The sequence below is a fragment of the Sceloporus undulatus genome, chromosome 3, assembly GCF_019175285.1.
Source record: "Sceloporus undulatus isolate JIND9_A2432 ecotype Alabama chromosome 3, SceUnd_v1.1, whole genome shotgun sequence".
NCBI lineage: Eukaryota > Metazoa > Chordata > Lepidosauria > Squamata > Phrynosomatidae > Sceloporus > Sceloporus undulatus.
In genome coordinates, this window is record NC_056524.1 from 145887285 (window position 1) to 145911123 (window position 23839).

At 42.9% G+C, this 23839-nt stretch overlaps 1 protein-coding gene across 2 annotated transcripts in view; it reads right to left on the reverse strand.

Moving 5' to 3' along the window:
* Window positions 1-23839, reverse strand: part of TMEM72 (transmembrane protein 72) — a 34987-nt gene that overhangs the window by 3846 nt on the left and 7302 nt on the right. For both annotated transcript variants that reach the window (XM_042460510.1, XM_042460509.1), the window contains 3 exons: window positions 14893-14959; window positions 13524-13595; window positions 13216-13355 (listed from right to left, as the gene is read on the reverse strand). In XM_042460510.1, the coding sequence (XP_042316444.1) occupies window positions 13216-13355; window positions 13524-13595; window positions 14893-14959 (279 nt within the window). The remainder of the gene's footprint in view (window positions 1-13215; window positions 13356-13523; window positions 13596-14892; window positions 14960-23839) is intronic.

Below are 23839 nucleotides of genomic sequence, written 5' to 3' on the forward strand. Positions count from 1 at the left end.
TAAAATGTAAGCTCTGTGGATTAGTGGTTCTTGAGTCCAAGACCTTTGAGGTGGTAGGTCCATAGAACACCCTTAGTTCCAGTCTCCGGAAACTCAGGGGCCATTCAGATTACCTTTTACCCCAGGTCAGAACCCAGATTAACCACAGGAAGTTCATACTGTCCCCGATCCTTTCACAAGCGAAAACGAGGCTTTCACACCCATTCAGAGCCCTTTGGATTAAAGGGGAGGTTCGGGAAGAGGAGGACCAGCCGGGTGCTCAGGCTTCTTCTTCCCTGCTTCCCTTTCCTCTCCCCCAAAGGACTCCAGGGAGCCCATTGAGGAGAGGAAAGGCCCGGGAAAGAGAGGTCTGGGCCCATGCCGAGGCTGCATCCTCGGCCTGGCTTGTCCTCTGCGGCCACGGAGGACAAGCCAGGGCCAGGCACCCAGGCCTCTTCCTCCACGGACAGGACTAAGGTAAGCAGGGAGGGAGGGAGGAGGGAGGGAAGGAAGGAGGGGAGGGACTTTTGTTCCCAATGGCAGTGCGGGTGCTTGCGCACGACCATTGGGGACACTGAGCCTCAGATTATCCGACATTTTAGGCTATCCGACTATCAGTTGGCCCGTTTATGTCGGATAATCAAGACTCTACTGTACCTGGAAATGCTTCCCTGAACAATATAGACTTTAACTCAGTTTTAAAACTGGTTAGAGAAGTGATGAGCTGCACTCATGGGGGAAGAAGGTTCCAGGAATGAGGGGCAGCAAATGAGAAGGGACGAATCCAGGACAGGGCAGTGGAAATCCTAGGCTGGGAAAGGAGATCCTGACTACCAGAATGGAGGGAACAATTAGAAATGTAAGGCAAGAGAAATTCAGATAGATAAGGTGGAGTGAACCCATGTAGGGCTTTAAATGTCAACAACAAAAGCTGATACTGATTGCGGAAGGGGAAGGGGAGCCAATGGAGGGAAGATAATAGAGGAGAAACATGGTCAAAGTACGTGCAGCTGAATGCTGGACAGAAATTAAAGGATGAAGGTGAGAGAGAGGAAGAACTGTCAGAAGAAGATTACAATAACCAAGTCGCAAAACCACTAGGGCATGGACCAGAGTCTTGGCAGCAGAGGCTGAAAGAAGCTGACGGATTTTAGCAATGCTGTAAAGAAAGAATCTACAGGCCTTGACCATGGCCTGGATCTGGGGGATAAATGACAGAGAAGAATCAAAGATGAAACCAAGACTGCAAGCTTCCTGAACCAGTCGAATAGAGATGTCGTTAACAGAAACAGAAAAGGAATATTGACGGAAGGACTTTGGTGGAAAGACAAGACGCTCCATCTTGGACATGTTGAGCTTCAAGCACCGCTGCCACATCCACTGAGAGATAGCAATCAGACAAGATGAAACTTGCTGTTCAAGTCCCAGCAAAAGGTCAAGAGTAGAAAGATACAGCTGTGTGTGATTGGTATACAGATGATAGGAAAAACCAAAAAAACTGACAAATTTACCTAGTGACAATTTGTATAGAGAAAACAAAAGGGGGCCCAAAATAGAGTCCTGAGGAACTCCAACAGATAAGGGAACAGAGGATGAAGTCTGACCACCCATGACCACTGCAAAAGATCTGTCTAACAAATAAGATTTAAACCAGTCGAGAACAGAGTCTGAGAACCCGAGATTAGAAAGTATATCAAGTAGGTGACAGTGATCGACAGTGGTTGTGGGGGACTCCTTTCTGAGGGGTATAGGAACAGTGGGCCTGACAAGATGTCTTGGGAGGGGTGTTGTCTCCCTAGAGCAAAACTTTGTGACATGATGTGACAGTGAAGATGACAAGAGAAGTCTATTGACTGTTACCCCTTCCTTTTGGTCCATGTGGAAACCAATGACACTGAAAGGTACTTCAGATAGCACAAGTGATTATGAGGCTCTAGATAGGAACTAAAAGGGCTGATGAAGGTTGTTATAGATCATAGGCGGGTACACACACCATTAAAGTACGCGCGGAGCGGTGTACTAGGGTAGGGAGGTGCGGTGCTTTGCACCTCTGTACCCTAAGACGCCTCTGCGCGTAAAAAATGAGGCGGGGTCCAGACGGCTGCCGCCATGAAGACGTAACGGCGTGCGCCACCTCTATCAGGGCGGCGCGGACGGACGTCCTCGCTCGCGCCAGGGAGTAGTGCGCCCTTAGCGCGACCAGGAAGGAGCTCCGTTTCGAGCTCCTTCCTGGTTTGCGGCGCTGCTTTGCGTCGCTGGACGCAGCCTTCAGACGGCTGCGCCAGCGAAGCAAGGGAGAAAGGGGCCAAGCGGCCCTTTCTCCTCCTCCCAGCCCCAGGACACCCCTTTCAGGCTGCGGGGAAGCGGCGTTTTGCGCTTCCCCGCAGCCTGAAAAGCAGCGGGTCGCGCCTCAGCGGCTGCTGTCTAACAGCTGAGGCCCCGATACAGCGGGGAAAGGGGCGGGTACAGCCCCCCCAAATGGGCGGTCTGTAACCCACCATAGAATCATAGAATGGAAGAGACTCGAGGCCATCCACTTTGATCACTGTGAAAAGGCGGTATATAAATAAATTTTATTGTTTTATTTTTATTATTATTATATCATCCAACCCCCTGCCATGCAGGAAATCAAATCAAAGCATCCCGAACGAGGGCATCCAGCCTCTGTTTAAAACCTCAAGGAAGGAGACCTGTTCCACTGTTGAACAGCCCTTACTGGTCAGGAAGTTCCTCCTAATGTTGAGGTGGAATCTCTTTTCCTTGCATCCATGCTCTGGGTCCTAGTCCTGGAGCAGCAGAAAACAAGCTTGCTCCCTCCTCAGTATGACATCCCTTCAAGTATTTAAACAGGGCTACTAACGTCTCTCTCCAGGCTAAAACATCCCAGCTCCCTAAGGCATTCCTCATGGGGCATGGTTTCAAGACCTTTCACATTCATCAGTTGCCCTTTTAAAATTGTGGTGCCCAGAACTGGACAAATATCCAGGTGGGGCCTGACCAGAGCAGAATAGAGTGGCTCTACTACTCCCTTGATCTAGACACTATACTTCTATTGATGCAGCTAAAATACACTTGGCCTTGTTAGATGCTGCATCGACTGTTATTTATGTTCAATTGTGGTCTACTTGGACTCCAAGATCCTTTCACACTAGTCGCGTTCAGCGGAGTCACCCATCCATACTGTGCATTTCATTTTTTCTGCCCAAGTGCAGTACTTTGCACTTCTCCAGTGAAATCATTTTGTTAGCTTTGGCCCAGCTTTCTTATCTATTAAGGTCATTTTGAATTTGACCTGTCCTCTGGGGTTTACTACTCCTCCAATTGGTGTCATCTGCAAATTTATAAGTATACCCCCAATTCTGTCATCCAAGTCATTGATAAAGATGTTGAATAGCACTGGGCCCAGGACAGACCTGTGGACCCCACTGGTCACTTCTCGAGAGATGATATGGGTGTTGAGCACCCTTTTCTCATGTCCTTTTTCCCAGTTGAAGGGCATATTCCAAAAAGGAGAGGAAAATAGTGAGTGAACAACTGGCTCCACAGATGGTGTCACCAAGAACTATTTGGATTCTTGACAATGGCCTGCAGTTTTAGGAAAGAGGACTTATGACAAGGTAGGGCTAAATCTCATACGAGTGGCAGAAACATTTTGCCATAGTCTCAAAAAATTGAATCAGGATCAACATCTGCATCAATGACTTGATGAATGAATAAAAGGCATCTTTCAAATTTTGCAGATGACACACATTAAGATGGGGTAGCTGATACCCCAGAGAACAGGATCAGAATTCAAAATGACCTTAACAGATGGGAAGGTTGCCAAGACTAACAAAATGAATTTCAATAGGGAGAAATGTAATGACTATGTTAAAGGAGAAAAAACAAAAGCACAGATATAGGATAGGTGACACCTAGCTTGACAACGAGTCAGGGAAAGGAACCTAGGAGTCTTACTAGACCACAAACAGAACATGTTCAGACAATGTGGATGGGCAGTTTTAAAAAACTAATGCAATTCCTAGGCTGCATAGTGTCTAGCGCTTCGAGGATGTAATATATACTGATCTGTCTTTGATCAGATATAACATAGTAGTTGTAACCAGTTTCGAGGAGCCACACCAAAGAAGAATATTGACAAGCGAGACATGTCCTAGAAAATGAGGAAATGCGAAAGGTCGGGAAGTCTGCCCTATGAAGAATGGCTTAGGGAACTGGGTATGTTTAGCCTGGAGAAGAGAAAATAAAAAGTGACATGATAATCATGGTTAGAATATTTGAAAGGATGTCATAGGAGGTAGTTAAATCACATAGTAGGGAAGCAGCCCAAATCCTGTGGACTTGGACGGTTTAGTTTTTAAATATGTTTTAAATTTTAGATTGTAATTTTTAATATTTTATGATTTTAATATATGTCACCATTTTAACTGTTTGTTTATATATGTTTGCTGCCTTAGTCCCATTTTGGGAGAAGGTGGAGTAAAAATAAATAACTAAATAAATTCAAGGAAATCCCACAAAAGCAGGATTGTTTTCAGACCCATGTTCGCGCGAATGGAGCATGAACCCGACCCCATTACAGAAAGTGGCAAAATTGGCCACTTTTTAATTTTTGGAAAAATCCCACAAGTAAAAGCAGCTGATTTTGCTCACTTGTCTCTGAATTGCTAACCAAGCAAAATATCTTTACAAAGAGGAAAAAATCTGACTAGGGCCGAACAGACGGCGCTAAGGAGCGGTTTGAAGCCCCCCCGTCTAAGATGGGATTGGGGCCACGGCAAAAACTACATTTGTGGCCCCAATCTGCTTGAAGCTGGCCAAAAAAGGAAGAGCGTAGATCCATCCCATTTTTGCTTTTCCAGCCCCACTGAAGCCCAAATCAGCTTCAATGAAGGCTCTAGTGGCATGCGGTGTGGGGAAGAGGGAGGGGGCGAGAGGGGGGGCGGGATGAACTCTGGGTGTCATGAAGCACACATGTATAAATGGCTGGGCCCTTCAGGTTGGCTTCCAGACAGGAGGCCGTCAAATGCTGTGCCCTGAAACCACCCGACAGTGTCGTAAACAGTAATCTGTTCCAAGCACAAACCCCCCATAATCAATAATGCTTTTCAGTAGATTACAACAGCCAATTAGGAGACAGAGATTCTCTTTTGAAAGTTACAAAATACTTGAGAAATTACGGAGAAGGCCAAAACCAGAAGAAGGTCAGCCTACCTGAAAGGGATAGGGAGGCATGTCCTGCCCCTGGTGGTGCAGTGGTTAATGCCTGTATGCAGCCAAAGTCACTCAAAACAAACCACAAGGTTTTTCGAGTTCAAACAGCAAAAGGGCCTAAGCTCGACTCAGGCTTGCAATCCTTCCGAGGTCGCTAAATGAGTACCCAGACTGTTGGGGGGCAAATTAGCTACTTGCGAATTAGCAGCTTACTTGCGGTTCACCGCTAGGATCTTTGGAGTAGCGTTATAAATAAAAATTATTATTATTATAATATGAGCCCTTGTCATGTGTTAGGGTTGCCTCGGGGTGGTGCTTCCACACGCCCTCAACCTAGCACTGAAAGAGTGTCAAAATGGTGGTGCCCTGTAGACATGGCGCCGCCATTGTTATGCAAGCACTGTAGCATCTGGACGCCACCATGCAGCACTCTTGCGTAACGAGTGCACCAGCGGTGCACTGTGGACACTCATTACAAGTCACCATGGCATAGAAAGAACCCACAAGTAGTCTGGATGCAGGCCATGTAGGGCTTGAAGGTTATAACTTGTACTGTGTCCCAGAAACTAATTGACAGCCAATGAAGAGATTTCAAAACGGGTCTTTATATGATCAGTTCCAGATGTACCTGCGACCAACCTGGCTGCCATATTTTGCACCATTGAAGTTTCCGAAGTTGGCCCATGTAGAGCATTGCAGAAGTCGAGAGGTTACCAGCGATGTACCACTCTTTCTAGATTGCTTGGATCCAGGAAGGGTTGCACTGGCCTATCACCCGAAATTGATAACAGGCACTCCTGACCGTCATGTTATCGAGCTGTCAGCTGAAGGGATGAGTCCAAGAGTATCCCAATCTGTGAACACAATCCTTCAGGGGAAATGTGACCCCATCAGAACTGGTTGACATGTTTCCATCTTGGGTTAGGGGCCCCTATAGCAAGTCCAGATTCAGTTTGAGTCTGTTTCCCTTCACCAGTCATTACCACCTTAAGACATTCATTCAGGAGAGATGGCCATCCTTAGTCACTGCAACAGTCTGAGACATAAAGAACATATCTGGTGTCATCAGTGTACTAAAATACCCTACCACAGGTCTTTGATGATCTGACCCAGCGGCTTCATGTAATGTTGAAAGCATGGGAGCCAGGATGGCACCCGAGGGACGCCAGATTTTAACTCTCTTTAGAAGAGAAACTGTCTCCCAGCATCACCATCTGGAACCTGCCTGAGAGATAGGAACGAAACCACTGCAATGCAGTGCCCCCGATTCCCAGCTCTCCTATGCGTCCCAGAAGGTAACCATGGTCAATGGTATCGAAGGCTGCTGAGAGGTCCAAGAGCACCAAGAGGGTCACACTTTCCCTCTCAATGCCCAGACGGAGATCATTGATTAAGGTGACACGGCAGTCCTCAACTCCGTATCCTGTCCTAAACTGAAATGGATCTTATAAGGTTTGATTCTAAGAAAGACTGAAAAGCACATATTGTCATATCAACCATAATTTTGATAAGCTGCATTAAAATGGTTTTCAATTTAATGATTAGCAAAACATTCAATTTTTGACTGGAACTTTGTGAGATATGTTTATTCCTTTATCTCGTGGCTGGGTGGTTTACATGCTATTAATTTTAATTTTAAGAATCTCTTTCATGCCTCAGAAGGGAATGTGTTGCCTCCAAGCTCCCTCATTACCTAATCCAAATGAATCAAATTAGTGAATCCAAATGTGAACCCAAAAAGCCAATCAGATTTTCATGCTATAATTGTTATAAAATGGTCACATTGCAAAAAAAACCGGCACCCTTCCTAGAAAGGTGCAAGTCAATAGTACTCTCCAAGTACAAGACAAAGGCACCAGGGCTCAACTGATTTTAGCAACATTGCTCACAATCACAGACATGAGGAAGTAATTCCTTTTAAGAGAAAGTGTTCTGGCAGTTGATGCTTACAAAGAGAAATCAAATTTCTTGATTATGAATTCTGGCGGTACCAGTTACAACACATTTTGATGCTTTCTTGGATGAAATTGACAAAAATGTTAAAGGAAAGATCCAGGTTGCTAATGGGGAATATATACAATCTTGTACAGAAAGCAGTATCTAAATTGCCAACTACCTAATGAAAATGCCCAAAATGCAGCAGATAAATGTGTTGCTTATCTGCAACAAGCTGAGTGTGTCTGCTTTAGATAAAAAAAAGGATTTAAATTATCTTTAGAGAGGGCAGGGCACAATTACTAAAAATGATGTTTGTTAGCTCAGGCATTTGAAAATAATGTGTATATAAACTAAGCCTTCAGCACAATAAGCATATATGGCTCAAGCAGAGATGGATGGAAACAGCCTTTATAGAATCTTGGGCATCAAAATCCAAAGGGATCTTCAACTATAGAAGCAGAATTTTGACACGGTGTCAAGGTAAACCCATAAGACAATGAGAGCACTAACAATTGTGTAACTTCTGTTGACCTCATTTCAGTCAAGGACACACAAAACAAAAGGGTCCAGGGACGTAGCCAGGATTTAGGAAGGGGGGGGGTCCAGACAATGCCACCATTATAAGGGGGCTTGGGCACGGCGGCGCAGGCACGCACCATTCATTTTTGTAATGGAAGGGGGCCTGGACCCAAGAACCCCCCCCCCATGGCTACATCCCTGGGGGTCCGATGATGTGCCATTTCTTAGCAGAAATTGATCATTTTAATTTTTGTGAATTATTTTTCAAAAATATTTGTGAATTCTTTTTCTAAAAGAGAAGAGTCAAGCTTAGGATATGATGCTAAAGAACACTGCAATGGTGAACACGAAATTCAAAAGGGCACCAAAGCTTATTCAAAGGATTGTGGTGGCGAGTACCTCCAAATCGCACATAAGCTTTCTTGGAACAGCATGGCTTTTGCACAGGAGATGTATCAGTCATACTCCTGAACACAATTGGAATTGCGGATAAGGAGCTGAGATCACTTCGGGAGATAACCAGTCTTCCCAGCAGACTGGTGGGGATGCTCATGACTGCAACATATCTCCACAATAGATCGCTAGACACAGGCACCCACAAAACTAATTTCAGATGTAGCATGGTAGAATGCCTGTTACCCGGAACAGAGCCTCCAGTTACCCCTCTATTTTCTATAATTTTATATTAAAAAGGAAGCTAGGGAGTGGCCTAGGCATGACCCTGCTGTGGATACCTGATCATCACACACACATGGAAAACCAGTTAGAGCTAGAAGGCATCCACCATGATGGGATCCCTGAGGCTCCCACATAATCTCTTTTGTCTACAGAGGGCAGTGAGAGATCATGGCCAGAAGTAATTGCTTGAAACTACCCAGACAAGGCAAATCCCTTTTGTCAATGCATTACAGCAATCACCCAACCATCTCCTTCTAGTTTGAACTATTCTTCTCTCCCTGGGAAACCTTTTACCAGTACTCCTAATTCTTTCAAGCTTGTTTTCTGCCCTCAAGAGACAAGTCGGGTTATACAGTGCTCCCTTCCCTTACACGGGATCCATTCCAGACCTCCCACCACACATAAGGGGAAAATCACATATTGCGTGTAATAGGGCACGTGCACCCGGCGGGTGCACGCAGCACAGCATTAATTAGATTGTCCTGTGGCTTCAGGTCATGCTGAAAGCCATGGAAGTGAAGCCTGCGTATGGTGTGGGCTCACTGTATACAGCCAGCAAAACAGCTAGGCTTTGGTCTAGTTTGCAAAGCAGGAAAGCATTCTATCAGTTTGACTTGACTGAGCACCGCAATATGCTGCATAATCCCCCTGCTGCAGTGGCTATTGAGTCCCACTTACGGACCTTACGCAATAGGAATCAAGATCCACGTGGTAAGTATCACCATTAGCAAGGCCTCAAATCTGTTCACCTCTCCCACCATTGCTTCCCTAACTTTTTTTGTGTGTGAGGTATGCATGTGTGTGCATGTGGTGATTATCCCTCTTAATAAAAATACAAAACCTATTTGAATTTGCCCCTGGAGCTCGTGTGATTCGGATCTGGTATAGCTGGCAGTTCCCAAGACTGCTGTTGCCCCAGTCAAACTGTATTGCTCATTTGAGCTAAAAATATAATTAGTCTGTGGGTTTTTCGGGCTGTGTGGCCATGTTCTAGAAGATTTTCTTCCTACGTTTCACCAGCATCTGTGGCTGGCATCTCAGAGAATGCTTGCCTGGAAAAAAGTGGGTATAGTATATACTGTGTGAGCCTGGAATGCAGGAGTGATTGCATGTGTATTGTTCTGTGTTGATGGCTGGCCTCAGCCTGGGAGGCTAATGCAAACGAGGATTAATGCTAATGGTGACGTTATCTACCGGGAAACCCTGACTCTGAGTGGTTTCCCATTACATTTGCGAGTCCTATTTTGCTATTCCTCAGGACTGGTAGCCAAATTTTGTTTCACTTTAAGGGTTTCTTCTTTCGTTGAAATTATCCAGTGTTTGTGGATTCATGGCTTCCCTGCATCTGACATGGTAGTGGTTGCATGGTCCAGAATTTCCGTGTTTTCAAACAGTATTTTATGCCCAGGATGTTTTGTGGCATGTTCTGCTACTGCTGATTTTTCTGGATGGCCCAGTCTGCAGTGTCTCTCGTGTTCCTTGATTCTTGTTTTCACACTGCATTGGTGGTCCCTACAAGACTTGTCTGCAGCTGATGGTATGCAGTAACCTCCTGTGCTATGAGGGGGTCTCTCTGGTCCTTGGCGAGCAAAGCACTTGCTGGATTTTCTTCGTCAGTTTGTAACCATTTGCAGATTGTGCTCCTCACCACTTGCCTATTCTGTCTGTGACTCCTTTGATGTATGGAAAAAACCTTCCCTTTGGGTGGGGCTTGTCCTTCCATTCCTCTGGTTTTCCTGGGCCTGACAGCCCTTCGATGTCTAACTGGATAACCATTAGCCTGTAGAGCCCGGTCTAAGTGCTTCAGTTCATCTTCCAAGAAGTGGGGTTCGCAGATGCGTTTTGCTCGGTCACCAGTGTTTTTGATTGTGCTTCTTTTTGTCCTGGGTATTGGGTGAGTTCTTGTGCAGGTATCGGTCTGTATGTGTGAGTTTTCTGTATACTGTGTGCCCAAACGTTGGTTCAGTTTGCAGATGACTAGGACATCCAAGAATGGCAGTTTTTCCTTCCTTTTCTTTTCCATAGTGAATGGATGTTGGGGTGTATCTTGTTCAGATGGTTTAAAAACACATCATATCTGCTTTCTCCATGGCTCCAAATGGTGAAAGTGTCATCTACGTATTGGAACCAACTTGTGCGGTGTTTCGTGCTGTTTCCAGGGCTTGCTTTTCAAAGTGTTCCATGTAAAGTTTGTTATCACAGGGCTTAGAGGGCTTCCCATTGCACCACCCATCTCTCTGTTCGTAGAATCCATTGTCCACTGGAAATAGCTGTGGGGAGGCAATGTTCGAACAGGGCTGTGATGTCTCTGGAAAAATCTGTGGATGAGTATCATGGGCCTGTTACAGACAGCCAAAATAAAGCTGCTCGAGTCACAGTGGAGGTATGGTGTTTCAATGATGCATGTGTCCAAGAGTCCAGAAGTCCACCAAAGCCATGCTCCAGCCCTAAGGACTGGAGGTGGCTTGGTGCGGCTTCTGGACTCTTAGGATGCTGCATCATTAAAACACCATACTTCCACTGTGACTCGAAGCAGCTTTATTTTGGCTGTCTGTAACAGGCCATGGTGTCCATTATGGGGACTTTGGTGAACAGGGAGACCACATCAAAGCTGATAATATGTCTCCAGGTTTAGTTCAAGGTTGTTGATTTTCCATATAAAGTGAGCTGAGTCCTTGATTTAGTGGGGGGCTGCCCTATGTGGGATGTAAGTGTGGTGCCAGAAACTTGGCCAAGTCATATGTGGGGGATTCAATAGCACTCATTATGGGTCGGAGTGGGATGGAATCCTTGTGAGTCTTGGGAAGTCCATAGAGTCTTGGTGGGAGCACCTCAGATTTGCACAAATTTGTCTTGTGGTTGGCTGAATTGAGGAGTTTTTGATCAGGGTGTTCATTTTTCTGGTGATTTTGCTGGTTAAGTCTTGTTTCAGCTTTTGTATATTGTAGGATCCAGGAGTTCCTCGATTTTTTGTTTGTATTGTTCTGTATCCAAGATTACTGTGGATTGCCTTTGCTGCTGTGAAAGGATGATTTCTGGATCCGAATGAGCCCTTGATGGCTTTTTCTTTCTTTTTTGGTTATTTTGCTGGGAGTGGGTTTTGCCTTGCACAGAATCCTTGCTGCTTTCCCTCTTATGTCTTCGCTTCCTCCTCTGGGAGATGGTGGAGGGCAGATTCCACCTGGGCAATGATGTCTTCAACAGGGATTTGGTGGTGGTTACTGCAAAGCTGCTCCTTGGCCAGGATGGATGTTTCCTCATTTGAAAGTTGCCGCTGTGTGAGATTGATGAGGGTCATGAATTGTATCCAATGCGGGTTTCAGCTGGTTTTTATGGCATTTGTTGAATTTTTGTTTTTGTCTTTAGGTGTGTTCTGCCATATCTTTTTCCATTTTCCTATAGGTGAGGCTGTCAATTTTGTCCCAGTCTTGGGTGTTCATCTTTTGGCTGATACTGAGGTGGAGTGGAAGCAGTTCCTTGTCTATGTGGTCCAGTTCTTTGCGGGTGGTGTATATTCTCTCCCGTAACAGAGCCTGTTCCAGCCTGTTATACTATAATTACCCTAACACTATATTAATTGTGGTAGTCCTCTCCAGACCCCAGCAATTAGGGTAACAGCCTGATATGCAGCAAATTAGAGCCTTTGGGAGCACTGCATACACACACACACACACACACACACACACACACACACACACACACACTCAAAGGACGATGATACCAGTTAGATGCCAGAGCACAATAGACTAGAGAAAAGGGTATAGAGTTCTATTTCCTGAATGAAATGCAGTTGATAAAGAGAGGGAAAGTGCTTGATTTTCCAGAGGAATAAGAGGTTATATTAGTGGAAAGAGGCAAGAAAGCAAAGTGGAAAGCAAAGACTAATTGCTCAAAAGTTTCTCACAGAAATTTGGACTTGATTTTAAATAGGCATTTGCACCTGTTGTGAAACACATAAGACTCCTCCTTGGCATGGCTGCTTCCAAACAGATGGATGTCACACACTTTGATATGAAACTGCTTTTCTACATGGAATAATAACAGATGAGTTATACATGCAGTGCCTATCCCCCACCCCCACCCCTCCGGCTTTGTAGACCAGAAACTGCCGCATCTTGTTTGTGAACTCAACAAGAAAACTGTTTGTACTTAAACAGACTGCCAGAGCCTGGAGTGAGAAACTAGATGAAGTAAATATGCTTTAAGCAAGGAGAAGCAGACCAATGCCTATATACCAGATGGTCATTCAAGCTATACAGTACTTTGACTTTTGTTGATGATTTTTTTTTAGCCACTGGGTAGAATTAATCGCTTAGGGGCTCAGTTCTACAATTGGCTGTGAGAGGATGATGACTAGAATGTTTCTTTGCTGCGTGCCATCTGCTGCATCATTTACCACCAAATGAAGTCCTGGAGAGGCTCAGAAATATACCCAGTACTAGAATAGAACATGAAGTCACATGGTGGGGCACAAGAGTGAGGGCTTATTGATGTGCCTGAATATCTGAATAGTAAAAAGAAACAAGGAACAGATCACTGGAATTGTATAGTTCAAAGATATGGCATGAGGAGTCAGCTCTGTCACTGTGGGAGAGAAATAGCATTTTGACCCACTTCAAACAGCCAAGATAACCTTGATAACAGGATTCCTGGATTGAATGTTGTGGTGATGGTGATGCTGCTGCAGTGACTGAATGCCAGGTTTATGAATGGGAAAACAACAGCAAAATAGTTCTGATGTACTTTGAAATAGTTTTAAACTGCTGCACATGGTGAGTCTGTGCCCATTTGTTGGGCAGTGAAATTTTTCAAAGAGGGATTTCAGCACACAGACAGCAGAGGACTATGTGCATTCTCTTGAAGAATGACCCTCCATGCCCCTCTTACCTGGAATAGTAACATGCCAGACAATCACAGGATGCAAGAAGCAGGCTAATGAAAGCAGCACGTATGCCAGGAACTTCTGGTAGGCTCCACGACGTCTGGCTTGCTTCCAGCAAATGTACTTCATCGATCCTATTTTGGGGCTGTAGTGAAAGTTGTAGATTGATACTAGAAGTGGTTACAACAAATTGTGTAGTGCTTCCTCTTCAACCACCCACCCAACTTTAAGGTGAATTCACTATCAGAATTCAATACTATGTTCAATCTGAAAATGTTTTCATGAAAGGAGTGGGGTGGCAACTGGAACTCACATGGAACTGATGGCCAAGAGCAGACTGACAAAGTATGCTGCTTCACACACCAGAACAGCTATTCCTGAAATACTGAAGAATGAGAACTCATTAAGAGATGAGAAATAGGTAGCAAAAACAATTCCCACAGCTCTAATAAACAGAACTGGAAGAGAGCATCAGTATCTATGGAGAATTTATTGCCATTACTGCCACCACAACTGAATGATTTACTGAGTGTGAACAGTCTTCTAGACTCTGTAGAAGCATAATACAAGGAGAATTTGCTGTCTCCACTGGTCTGACAAGACAGAGCAGCATGGGAGCAATCAAGTGCAATAGCAAAAATTGAGAAGGAAATCAGGACAATATTAGTTTTACAAAATTTTACAAAGCATGTAAGAAAATCCCCATTTCAATAGCTTTTTCTGAGTGCAGATTATTGACTCCAATCTGCCTAAGATGCACTATGGGCAAGGGCCCAAGATTCCGTATGAATGGGTATGCTCAGAACACATATGAGTTCATACCTGGACTCTTGATAACATCAGGCAGACATCACAGCAATATGAGGTGGGCTGAGCTGGGAAGGGGCTGAGTTGAGGCAGGAGCAGCAGCAGCAGAATCCTCTCAGTGTGGAGGGACCAGAAACTCCTGTTCATAGCCTTTGATAGCCATGGGTCAGCTTGAGGTGCTAAAATTAATTCTCTGCTTTCCTGGATTCTTGCTAGTCTTAGTAGTAGCATTCAGGTCACTCAGAGGTGGTTTGACATTGCCTTTTTCTGATTATAAACTACAGCTCCTGCTATTCGTGGGTGGTCTCACTTCCAAGAATTAACCAGGTCTGACCCTGTTTAAAGGATCCCAGTTTCCCGCTTCTCTTTCTTGTCAGCCACATGTTGTTTGTTACAATTTTCAAACTGATTTCAAAGCCACCACAAGTGAGTATTTTCACTCAAGTTGTGCAGCAAGATACAGAGATCCCCCTTTCAGTGGATTTTAGATTCTTCCTCTATCTTTTTCCATCTCTCTACTGTTAAACTATACTGGCTCTCTCGGATCAATGCATACTATAAATATGATGTTAAGGATGAAACAGGTGTAGGAAAATTGTGAGTAATTTACATAATATATTTAGATAACATATGGATGTTTATAATATGTAAATTAAGATGCCAAGATTTGGAAACTGGAATATGGCAACTACATGTTTGTGTAAATTCAGGCCTAAGGCTATAAAAGTATCAACCAGCAAAACATGAATTGATATGTGTGTGGTATGTGTACGTGCATGCATGCATGCATGCATGCACATCTGCATGTATGCACCTAATAGCCAAGGAAGTTCCAAATTCATTCTTCTTTCTCTAAATCTAACAGGTATACTTACAGCAGGTAGACAGCCAGGCTCCTAAACTGCCCCTGCAGAAGCGTTTCTGTGCCCACAACAATGAGTACTGAAACAAGAAATAAATCTGAATAAATGTTTATTTAGTGGAAGCTAGAGCAGCACCTTCCAAGTGTCAAAAATTACTTTAAATTATTGATTAACATAGCATGGCAATCCTTTGTGCTTACCCTTGTTTCCAGCACTTTTTTACCAGATAGACCATAAAAATTCATGATTGAGATGGAAGAGTCAGTGGATACAGTTATTCACGTGTGAAGAAAATGTTATAAATGTGCTCAGAGGTACTCTACCCAAAAGTCCTTCACCTTTGATTCATTAACTGATATTTGTAGCCAACAATTTATTGCTGCACTTTCAATGAATCTAGCTAAAATAAGTATATCATACTATCCCTTAACATTGCTCTTTATTAACCTTTTATTTAAAAAGGAATTTGAACAATAAATGACTAGTATACCTATTGTCAAGGGTGAAAGGTGACAGAAATAAGAGATCTCTGAAAGAGTTAATTGAACAGTTAGTAAAATGAAATCCCATGTTTTAAGACTGCCTTTCCAACCCTGAGGGTTTAAACATATTGGATTCCTTCAGTTCCTGAGTATCAGTATATTATTTGTAGTCCATTTGAGGGGAGGAAACAGATATTGGGAAGGCAACTTTAAAGCAGAAAGAACATTTTTGAAGGTACCAATAACAAAATGTGCCCATAGGAATTAATGGTGACAATTTCCTTTCTTTGTAAATCCCACATTCTATTTCAAAGCTATTATTTTAAGTGTCTCATTAGCTAACAATCATTTAACCAATTCAGTATTTAAATTATTAGTATTAGTGGCAATTAATTAATCTCATAGTTTCTAACAGTTAACGTTATAGAATTACCTTTCAAGCCTTTACATTTCAAGTTCTGCATTGACTGTGTAACTATGACATTGTAAGAGGATCTGTCAGAGTTTGCTAAAAAAAAAAAATCTCTATCATATTAAAGTTTTGGGCAGTTTGAATTGTTCATGGCTATATTTAACATCTCCATATGTGAAACCATCATGCAGGGAGAGAGAAGGGGTTGTTGTGTGTGTGCAACTGAGAGAGAGCAAATCAAGTTAATGAATAGCACTAATGCAGTAATGAATAGCCCTAGCAATAATGTAACACTGTAATACCCAAAAATCTGCAGAGGAGAAAGCGAGGGATTAGGGACTGTAATGAGCTTTGCCAGCATGCACGTGACTCAGAATGAAAGTATTAGCTCTTCCAATATGCTTGGGTTGTGATGTCTGGAACATTCCATTCTTCTCCCTGTTCCGTTCAAGATTTAATCCCTTCAGAAAGACTGTTCTCAGCTGTTTGTACAATGAAACATTACCACATGCTTTGCAATTATAGTACCTACCAATTAAGATAATTCATTCCACTCATAATCAGCAATAAAAATAAACAGAGGCTAATCATGGAATCATAGAACTGTGAGCCAATGTGGCAAAGTGGTTTAAGTGTGGGGCTATGACTCTGGAGAGCAGAATTCACATCCTGGTTTGGCCTTGGAAACCCGCTGGGTGACCTTGAGCAAGTCACATTCTCTCACCCTCAGAGGATAGCAATGGAAAAAAACCCTCAGAAGAAATTTTCCAAGAAAACGCCATGATAATTTTGCCTTAGGGTTGCCATATGTTGGAAATGACTTGAACAACTTTCTACTGCTCCAGAAAGTAGGACCTGGAGTAATGGATTCATACTACAGGAAAAGGGATTCCACCTCAACATTAGGAAGAATGTCCTGACAGCAAGAGCAGTTTGACTATGGAACACACTCCCTTGAAGTGTGGTGGAGTCTCCTTCTGTGGAGGTTGTTAAACAGAGCCTAGATGGCCATCTGTTAGGAGTGCTTTGATTCCGTGTTTCTGTATGGCAATGGGTTGGCCTGGATGGCCCGTGAGGTCTTTTCCAACTCCATAATTCTATGAAGGCAAACAACACACACACACTCATAGAATCATAGAGTTGGAAGAGATCTCAAGGGCCATCTAGTTCAATCCCTTGCCATACAGGAATGCACAAAGCACTCCCAACAGACTAAGCCTCTATTTAAAAACCTTCAAAGAAGGAGACTCCACAACATTCTAAAGCAGAATTTTCCACAGTTGAATAGCTCTTGCTGTCAGGAAGTTCTTCCTAATGATGAGATGGAATCTCTTTCCTGTAATTTAAATCCATTGCCCCAAATCCTGATCTCTGGAGCTGCAGGAAACAAATTTGCGCCATCCTCAATATGACATTCTTTCAAGTATTTAAACAGGGCTATCATATAATCTCTTAACCTTCTCTTCTTCTAACTAAACAGAGCCAACTCCCTCTCCCCATAGGGCATGGTTTCTAGATCCTCCACCATTTTGGTCGCCCACCTCCTGGACACACTCGAGCTTCTCAACATCCTCTTTGAATTGTGGTGCCCAAAATTGGATACGGTATTCCAGGTGAGGCCTGACCAATGCAGAATAGAGAGGTACTATTACTTCCCTCGATCTATTCTAGACACTATACTTCTATTGATGCAGTCTAGAATCGAATTGGCTTTTTAAACTGATGCATCACACTGTTGACTCATATTCAGCTTGTGGACTAGGACTCCTCAATCCCTTTCACATGTACTGTTGTCAAGCCAGGTATCACCCATCCTACATCTATGTATTTCATTTTTAAGTGTAGTAACCTAGATTTCTCGCTACTGAAATTAATTTTGTTAGATTTGGCCCAGTTTTCTAATCTACTAAGGTCATTTTGAATTTTAATCCTGTCCTCTGGGGTATTCGTTATGATTCCTAATTTGGTGTAATCTGCAAATTCCTTTATCCAAGTCAATGATGAAAATGTTGAATAGCGCTGGGCTCAGGACCACTGGTCACTTCTCTCCAAGATGAAGAGGAGCCACTGCTGAGCACTCTGTAGACAAAATTCTAATTAGGGGAATTTTTAATTAGCTCAAACTCGAGAGGGAACCGGCTACAAGGACCCAGCAGAATCACTTCTCATTTGTATACTGACAGACTGGGGAATTCTAAGAAATGAAGGAGAGACAGGCTTCTAATTAAAGTTTTATATTTATTAAAAGGAGGGGAATCACATACAGTTTACTAGCACACACACTCATTCAAGTCTCAGGTAAATCAGGGATTAGCTTGGGTTAGATTCGAGGCAGCGCTAACAGAGATACTTATTCTAGAGTAACAAACAAACAAGCCTCATTTATATACCGCTTCATACCGCCTAAGCAGTGTCTAAGCGGTTTACAACTGTAAGCTAATTTTCCCCCAACAATCTGGGTACTAATTTTAGCGACCTCGGGAGGATGCAAGCCTGAGTCGAGCTTGAGCCCTTTTTCTGGTCTCAAACTCGCAACCTTATGGTTTTGAGTGAATGGCTGCAGTACAGGCATTTAACCACTGCGCCACCAGGGGTCCTTCCAGAGTAGGCTTGCTTCCGGAGTCCAACAGGAATATGATGGGGATGGCATGAAACTCAGTCATGAAGTGAATGACCAGTCCAGAACTAATTGAGAGAGCAGAGTGACAGAGTGTCCCCCTGCCTCCAACTAGCACACTGAAAGGAGATTCTCAGGGGTTTTTAAGGGCGAAAACTAGCCCTTGGCAAAAGGTGCTTAATTGCTTTGGACAAAGGTGTCTGATTGCTTGGGTGAGACAATCCGGTTTGTCATTAATCAAGGGAGATGGGAAAGAGTTAAGCTGATAGCTGACTCATCAAGTGAGAGATCTTAAGACAATCATTGCACCTTCCTCTGACTATGGAGGTGATGGTGAATCCATTTGCAACTCCCAAACTACCTTCCTGCCTTGGGATGGGATTTTCCAGGTGGCCTTGGCATGACCTGCCTGTCATTGCCCAGGTGGTACTGGGGTCATTTACAGGGTACATCTGGGGTCATGTGGAATTTCACACGCACCAAAATTTTAGAAAAATGCAGTCTTGGTAACAACTCTTTGAATTCGGTCAGTCAACCAATTACAAATCCACCTGACAGTAGTTTTTAAGGTGTTGTTTACTTGGATGTACACACTCCTGGAAGAAGTGATTCCATTTTTCCTAGGAATCTGACATTTAGTGTTATTGAAAGGTCATCAGTCTTTCAAAAACATGCTATCTCCAAATATGAGATATCAAAATATGAGGACCCCCAAATGTAGTGCAGGGTATGCAGGGTTGCATAACATTCTGCGCCCCCCCCCCCACACTCATGTGACCACGCAATTGCATTTTTGGCCTTGGCATAAGTGCATACGTGCCTCACTCAGGCAAAAATGAAACCGAAGCTGTAGTTTGAGAAGGCTGGAGGTTTAAGAGACTGTCTTGGCAAAAGAGATATGGCTTCTGAAAAAGGAAGATGTCCTCTGAATTGCATTGGCCTTTTTAGCTGCTGCATCGCACTGTTGACTTATGTTCAACTTGTGGTCTACTTGGACACCCAGATCCCTTTCACATGTAGTTCCCTTCAGCCAGGTGTCGTCCATCCTATATCTGTTCATTTCATTTTTCCGCCCAAACCTTACATTTCTCCGTGTTGAATTTCATTTTGCTAGCTTTGGCCCAGCTTTCTAGTCTATTCAGGTCATCTTGAATTTTGATCCTGTCCTCTGGGGTATTAGCTACTCCCCCTAGTTTGGTGTCATCTGCAAATTTGATAAGTATGCCCCCAATTTTGTCCTCCAAGTCATTGATAAAGATGTTGAATAGCACTGGGCCCAGGACAGAGCCCCAATTTTCAATAACTGTTCCTTTAATTCTAAGTGTCTGAGGAGTTTGTGCAGCAACTCCAGTCCTCAACCTAAAAATACCAGAGTCACAGAGCTATACAACTGTGGGGAAAGAGCCATTTCACGATTGGTCCAAATGGGAATGTTGTAGTTGAAATCACAGCCCTGTTTAATGAATATACTACAGAAAGCAGTTGAAAGCCATTTAAAGTGATGGGGGGGGGGCACTCAATGTACATGCACATGGACTCTTTTCCAGTATAAACTAGTGGTGTCCCATTTTCCCATTCAGTGTCACATGAGCTTCAGCCAAGGCTGTTCTTCTGGGTATTAGGCAAGGATGATGGGCTTCTAATGCATGGCTTTTGCAAATGAAGCCCAAATTTTCTGTGTGCTGGCAGCCCTCCAAACTGATAGCTTTCTTACTGGGACCAGATATTGTGGTCCAATGATCTCAAGAATACAATATGCCACCAGATGCAGTTTGCAATCCTAAGGGGGGAACAGGGTGTATGAGGAGTGCAACATCTGCTGTGACAGTGGCAATAAAAAGCAGCAATTGGTTTGTGAGGTATATATGTGGTATTTAAAAGAGCATTTTTTTTCTTTTTAAGATCAGATTTTATTAATTTCCAAATTTCCTTGGGGATGTTCCCCTCACGAGTATGTCAAATTAAATCTCTAATTGTCATTAAACTGATTGTTTGAATTGAAGTGCCTGCTAGAGCCAGTGAGACAGTTTGCTGCAGTGACTGCATTTTACATGATAGCAGAAGGGAGTTTTTCTCCATTAGCACTTCCCAATTTATCAGTAGTGATCTGATGGAATGCCGATTGTCAGACTGATGTTTATCACACTATGCTCTTAAAGAGGTACTATTCCAGTGTGACTCCTCTAGCAGCCTCCTGTTGCATGCTGGGATTGGCAGTTTTAAGGAGTTGAACTTCTCTGCCTGAGAATTCTAAATACCCCTCCTTAAAACTGCCAGTCCCAGCATGCAACAGGAGGCAGCTAGAGGAGTCACACTGGAATAGTACCTCTTTAAGAGCTCGTCTGATAAACACCACTGATTACTGAGCAACTGTCTTATAGGATCTGATTGTTGGAGTTTCTGCTTTGTGTGGGGGGCCCATGGTTGTTATAGAGGGCCAGTTCGATGAGTTCCCAAGACTTGGAATCTGCATTGCTCTATGGTGGTTTCCCTATGATTTTGAGGGCTCCAAGGAGGTCTGTAACTCCTTAATTTTTGAAAGTGAGATTTGATTGGGCCTGATGCCATCTTTGTCTGTGAAATAAGACCGCTGGAAAGAAGCATCTTAAACTCATCATTGCCAAAGTCATATGTACCTCTCGCTTGCACGTACTGTACTTTTCTGGCCAAAATTATTAGTAGCTTTTTCCAGGCTATGAAAGCCTCCACACAATTGTAGTCATTTTGTTCAGGGGACCTAACTGGTCTGCAATGGCTTTGGTCTCTGTCACAGTCCAGGTGATCCTTTCTGCAATGTCCTGCCTCTCAGTCAGGGTCCAGGCAACTGTCTTGCTTCAAAGGGGGTACAGTGGTGCAGGTTTTACTTCCCAAATGGTGTTTTAAGGGGCATCTTTGGGTCACATCCAAAGGTAAGGGCTCATTTTGAGTGTGCACTAGGAACAAGGGAAAATTTTCAGCGACTATCTTGGGGCAGTCCATGGAAATTAGGGCTTCCTTGTCCACAGCCACTGTACTGATTGAGCTACTTTCTTATTACAAGCCTCATGACTGACTTGCACATGATGTGATTTTACCTGGCTAGCCAGGTACTGAGCAACACCTGCCCTTTTATATAGTCCTCCTCTAGTTCTGTTAATATAATTTGTAGCACCTGTCCCCATTCTTTAAATTTAGAGCAGGATTCCTGCACTACTGATGAGAATGCTAATTTATTGGCAAGTAGGGCATTATTCTGAGGCCTCAACCAGTCCAATTCTTTGACCTGTATTTTTGGCCATACTATGGAGTTCCTGGATGGTGCTCCAGGAATCACTTAGTTCCATCCAGAATCCTCAAGCTGCCATCATATCTTAGGAGGAATCAAAAATCCATCTCTTCTTGCATTGAGTGCAAAATTTGTAACACAGGGTTTCAAATGGGTCTAGATAAAATAAAAAGATGATGGTAGCAATACACTGAAGAGCTATATAAAAGACAGGAAAGAATGAATTACACACGGAAAGAAGAATCATAAAAAGATGATTCCCAAATTTTGGAAAGTGGAATGAAAACTGCACTCAGAGCAATTGAGAAGAATAAATCACCAGGAACAGATGACATACCAGTAGAACTGCTGCAGTCTACAGAGTCAAATTTGACTTTATTTCTAACTAAAACCTGCCAGCAAATATGGAAAACAAAACAGGGGCCCACAGATTGGAAACAATAGTATACATTTCTAGGGAGATTCCTACCATACATGGAGTAAGAAATTCCAAAGGTGCCAGCTGGGTTCAGGAAAAGAAGAGTCAGCAGGGATCATATTGCAAACATATTCTGTATACTCATGTATAAGTCTAGAAATTTTAGTTAAAAATCAGCTCAAAAAAACTTGGGTTGACTTATCCATTGGTACTGTATGTTCATTCCTATTTAAAAATGAACCATTGCTTTCTCTGAGTAGAGTGGTGAAAGATGAGAGCTTAGACAGTTCCAGGAGAATCTAAAAGAAGTGCCAACTTCCTCTACTGTCTCCACTGTGGTGCCACATCTAACCTTTTTGAATGTCTGGATGAATAATTGGTGGTATCAGAGAGTAGAGGGGATTGATGATTCTCTTTGATTCTCCCACGATGGACTAAGCTCCAGCCTTTCACCACTCTACTCAAAGAAGGGGATGGTTCCTTTTTTTTTTATAAGAGTTAACACTGTACCTTAACTCTTGCCTTTACATCATGTTTGACATGCATTGTCAGCCTGCCTGCACCTGGTCACCTCTGCCACACATCACACAAACACCATTTACCACAGTTCCTGCTTCATTCATCACAAAAAGTGAGCACAACAGTCATGCCTGCTGAAATGTTGTTAGTTCTTTGGCACTGTTTTTCTTTGCCTCATCCTTTACATCCTTTTTCACATGCTCTTAAATTTTACCCTCAACTTATTGTCTGAGACATGGCAGGATTTAAAATAAACAAGCAAAAAAGCAGCATATTGACAAACAACTTCTCAAAAGCAGAGGAGAAATCTTTGTTAGAAAAAGAGTTAAAAATAATACAGAAAACAAAATATCTGGGGATTACCATCACAAATCAAAATTCAGATCTGTTGGAAAATAACTATATTAAAGCATGGAATGGAATTCAGGAAGATCTGAAAAAGTGGAAGGCATTGCAACTTTCATTAATGGGAAGGGTAGCTCTGGTTCAAATGTATGTACTGCCTAAGATGATGTTTTTCTTCCAAACCATTCCCATCATTACATCTGATAAACTCTTCAAGAAATGGACAAAAGACATAAGGGAATTCATCTGGCTAGGCAAAAAGCCAGAATAAAAACATCCATTTTGTAGGACAGTAAAAGAAAAGGAGGACTTGGCCTACCGAATTTGCAAATTTATCATAATGCATGTGCCTTCACGTGGCTAAAGGAATGGATTAATTTGAAAAATGAGAAACTGCTTGAACTGGAAGGTGTGAATTTGGATAAAGGTTGGCAGGCATTTCTATGCTATGGAGAAGAGGTGGAGCTAAAAGATTTCAACAAACATGTGTTTAGAAGACCTCTACTAAAAATATGGTATAAATATATGAGTTCATTTTATTTGAAAATTCCAAGTTGGACTTCCTCCCAGGAAGCCTTCCATAAAACTCGAGGAACATCAAAAGGCAAATGGATCACATATAAAGATATATTATACAAAATGAAAGGAGTTGAACTAAAAACTTTGGAAATGCATCAGAAGGAAGAAATAGAGAGACAGTGGCTACCATTCTGCCAGTTAACAGAAAGATTCAAAAAAGATATGAAACAGATGGGAATTGAAAGAGAAACAAAAGATATAGAAAAAAAATTATCTAAGGGCAAAAAACATATGGTATCAAGAATCTATAAGATTCTAATAAATATTGAACTAAATGAAGAATCGATAAAGGACTGTATGATAAAATGGATGAAGGATATAG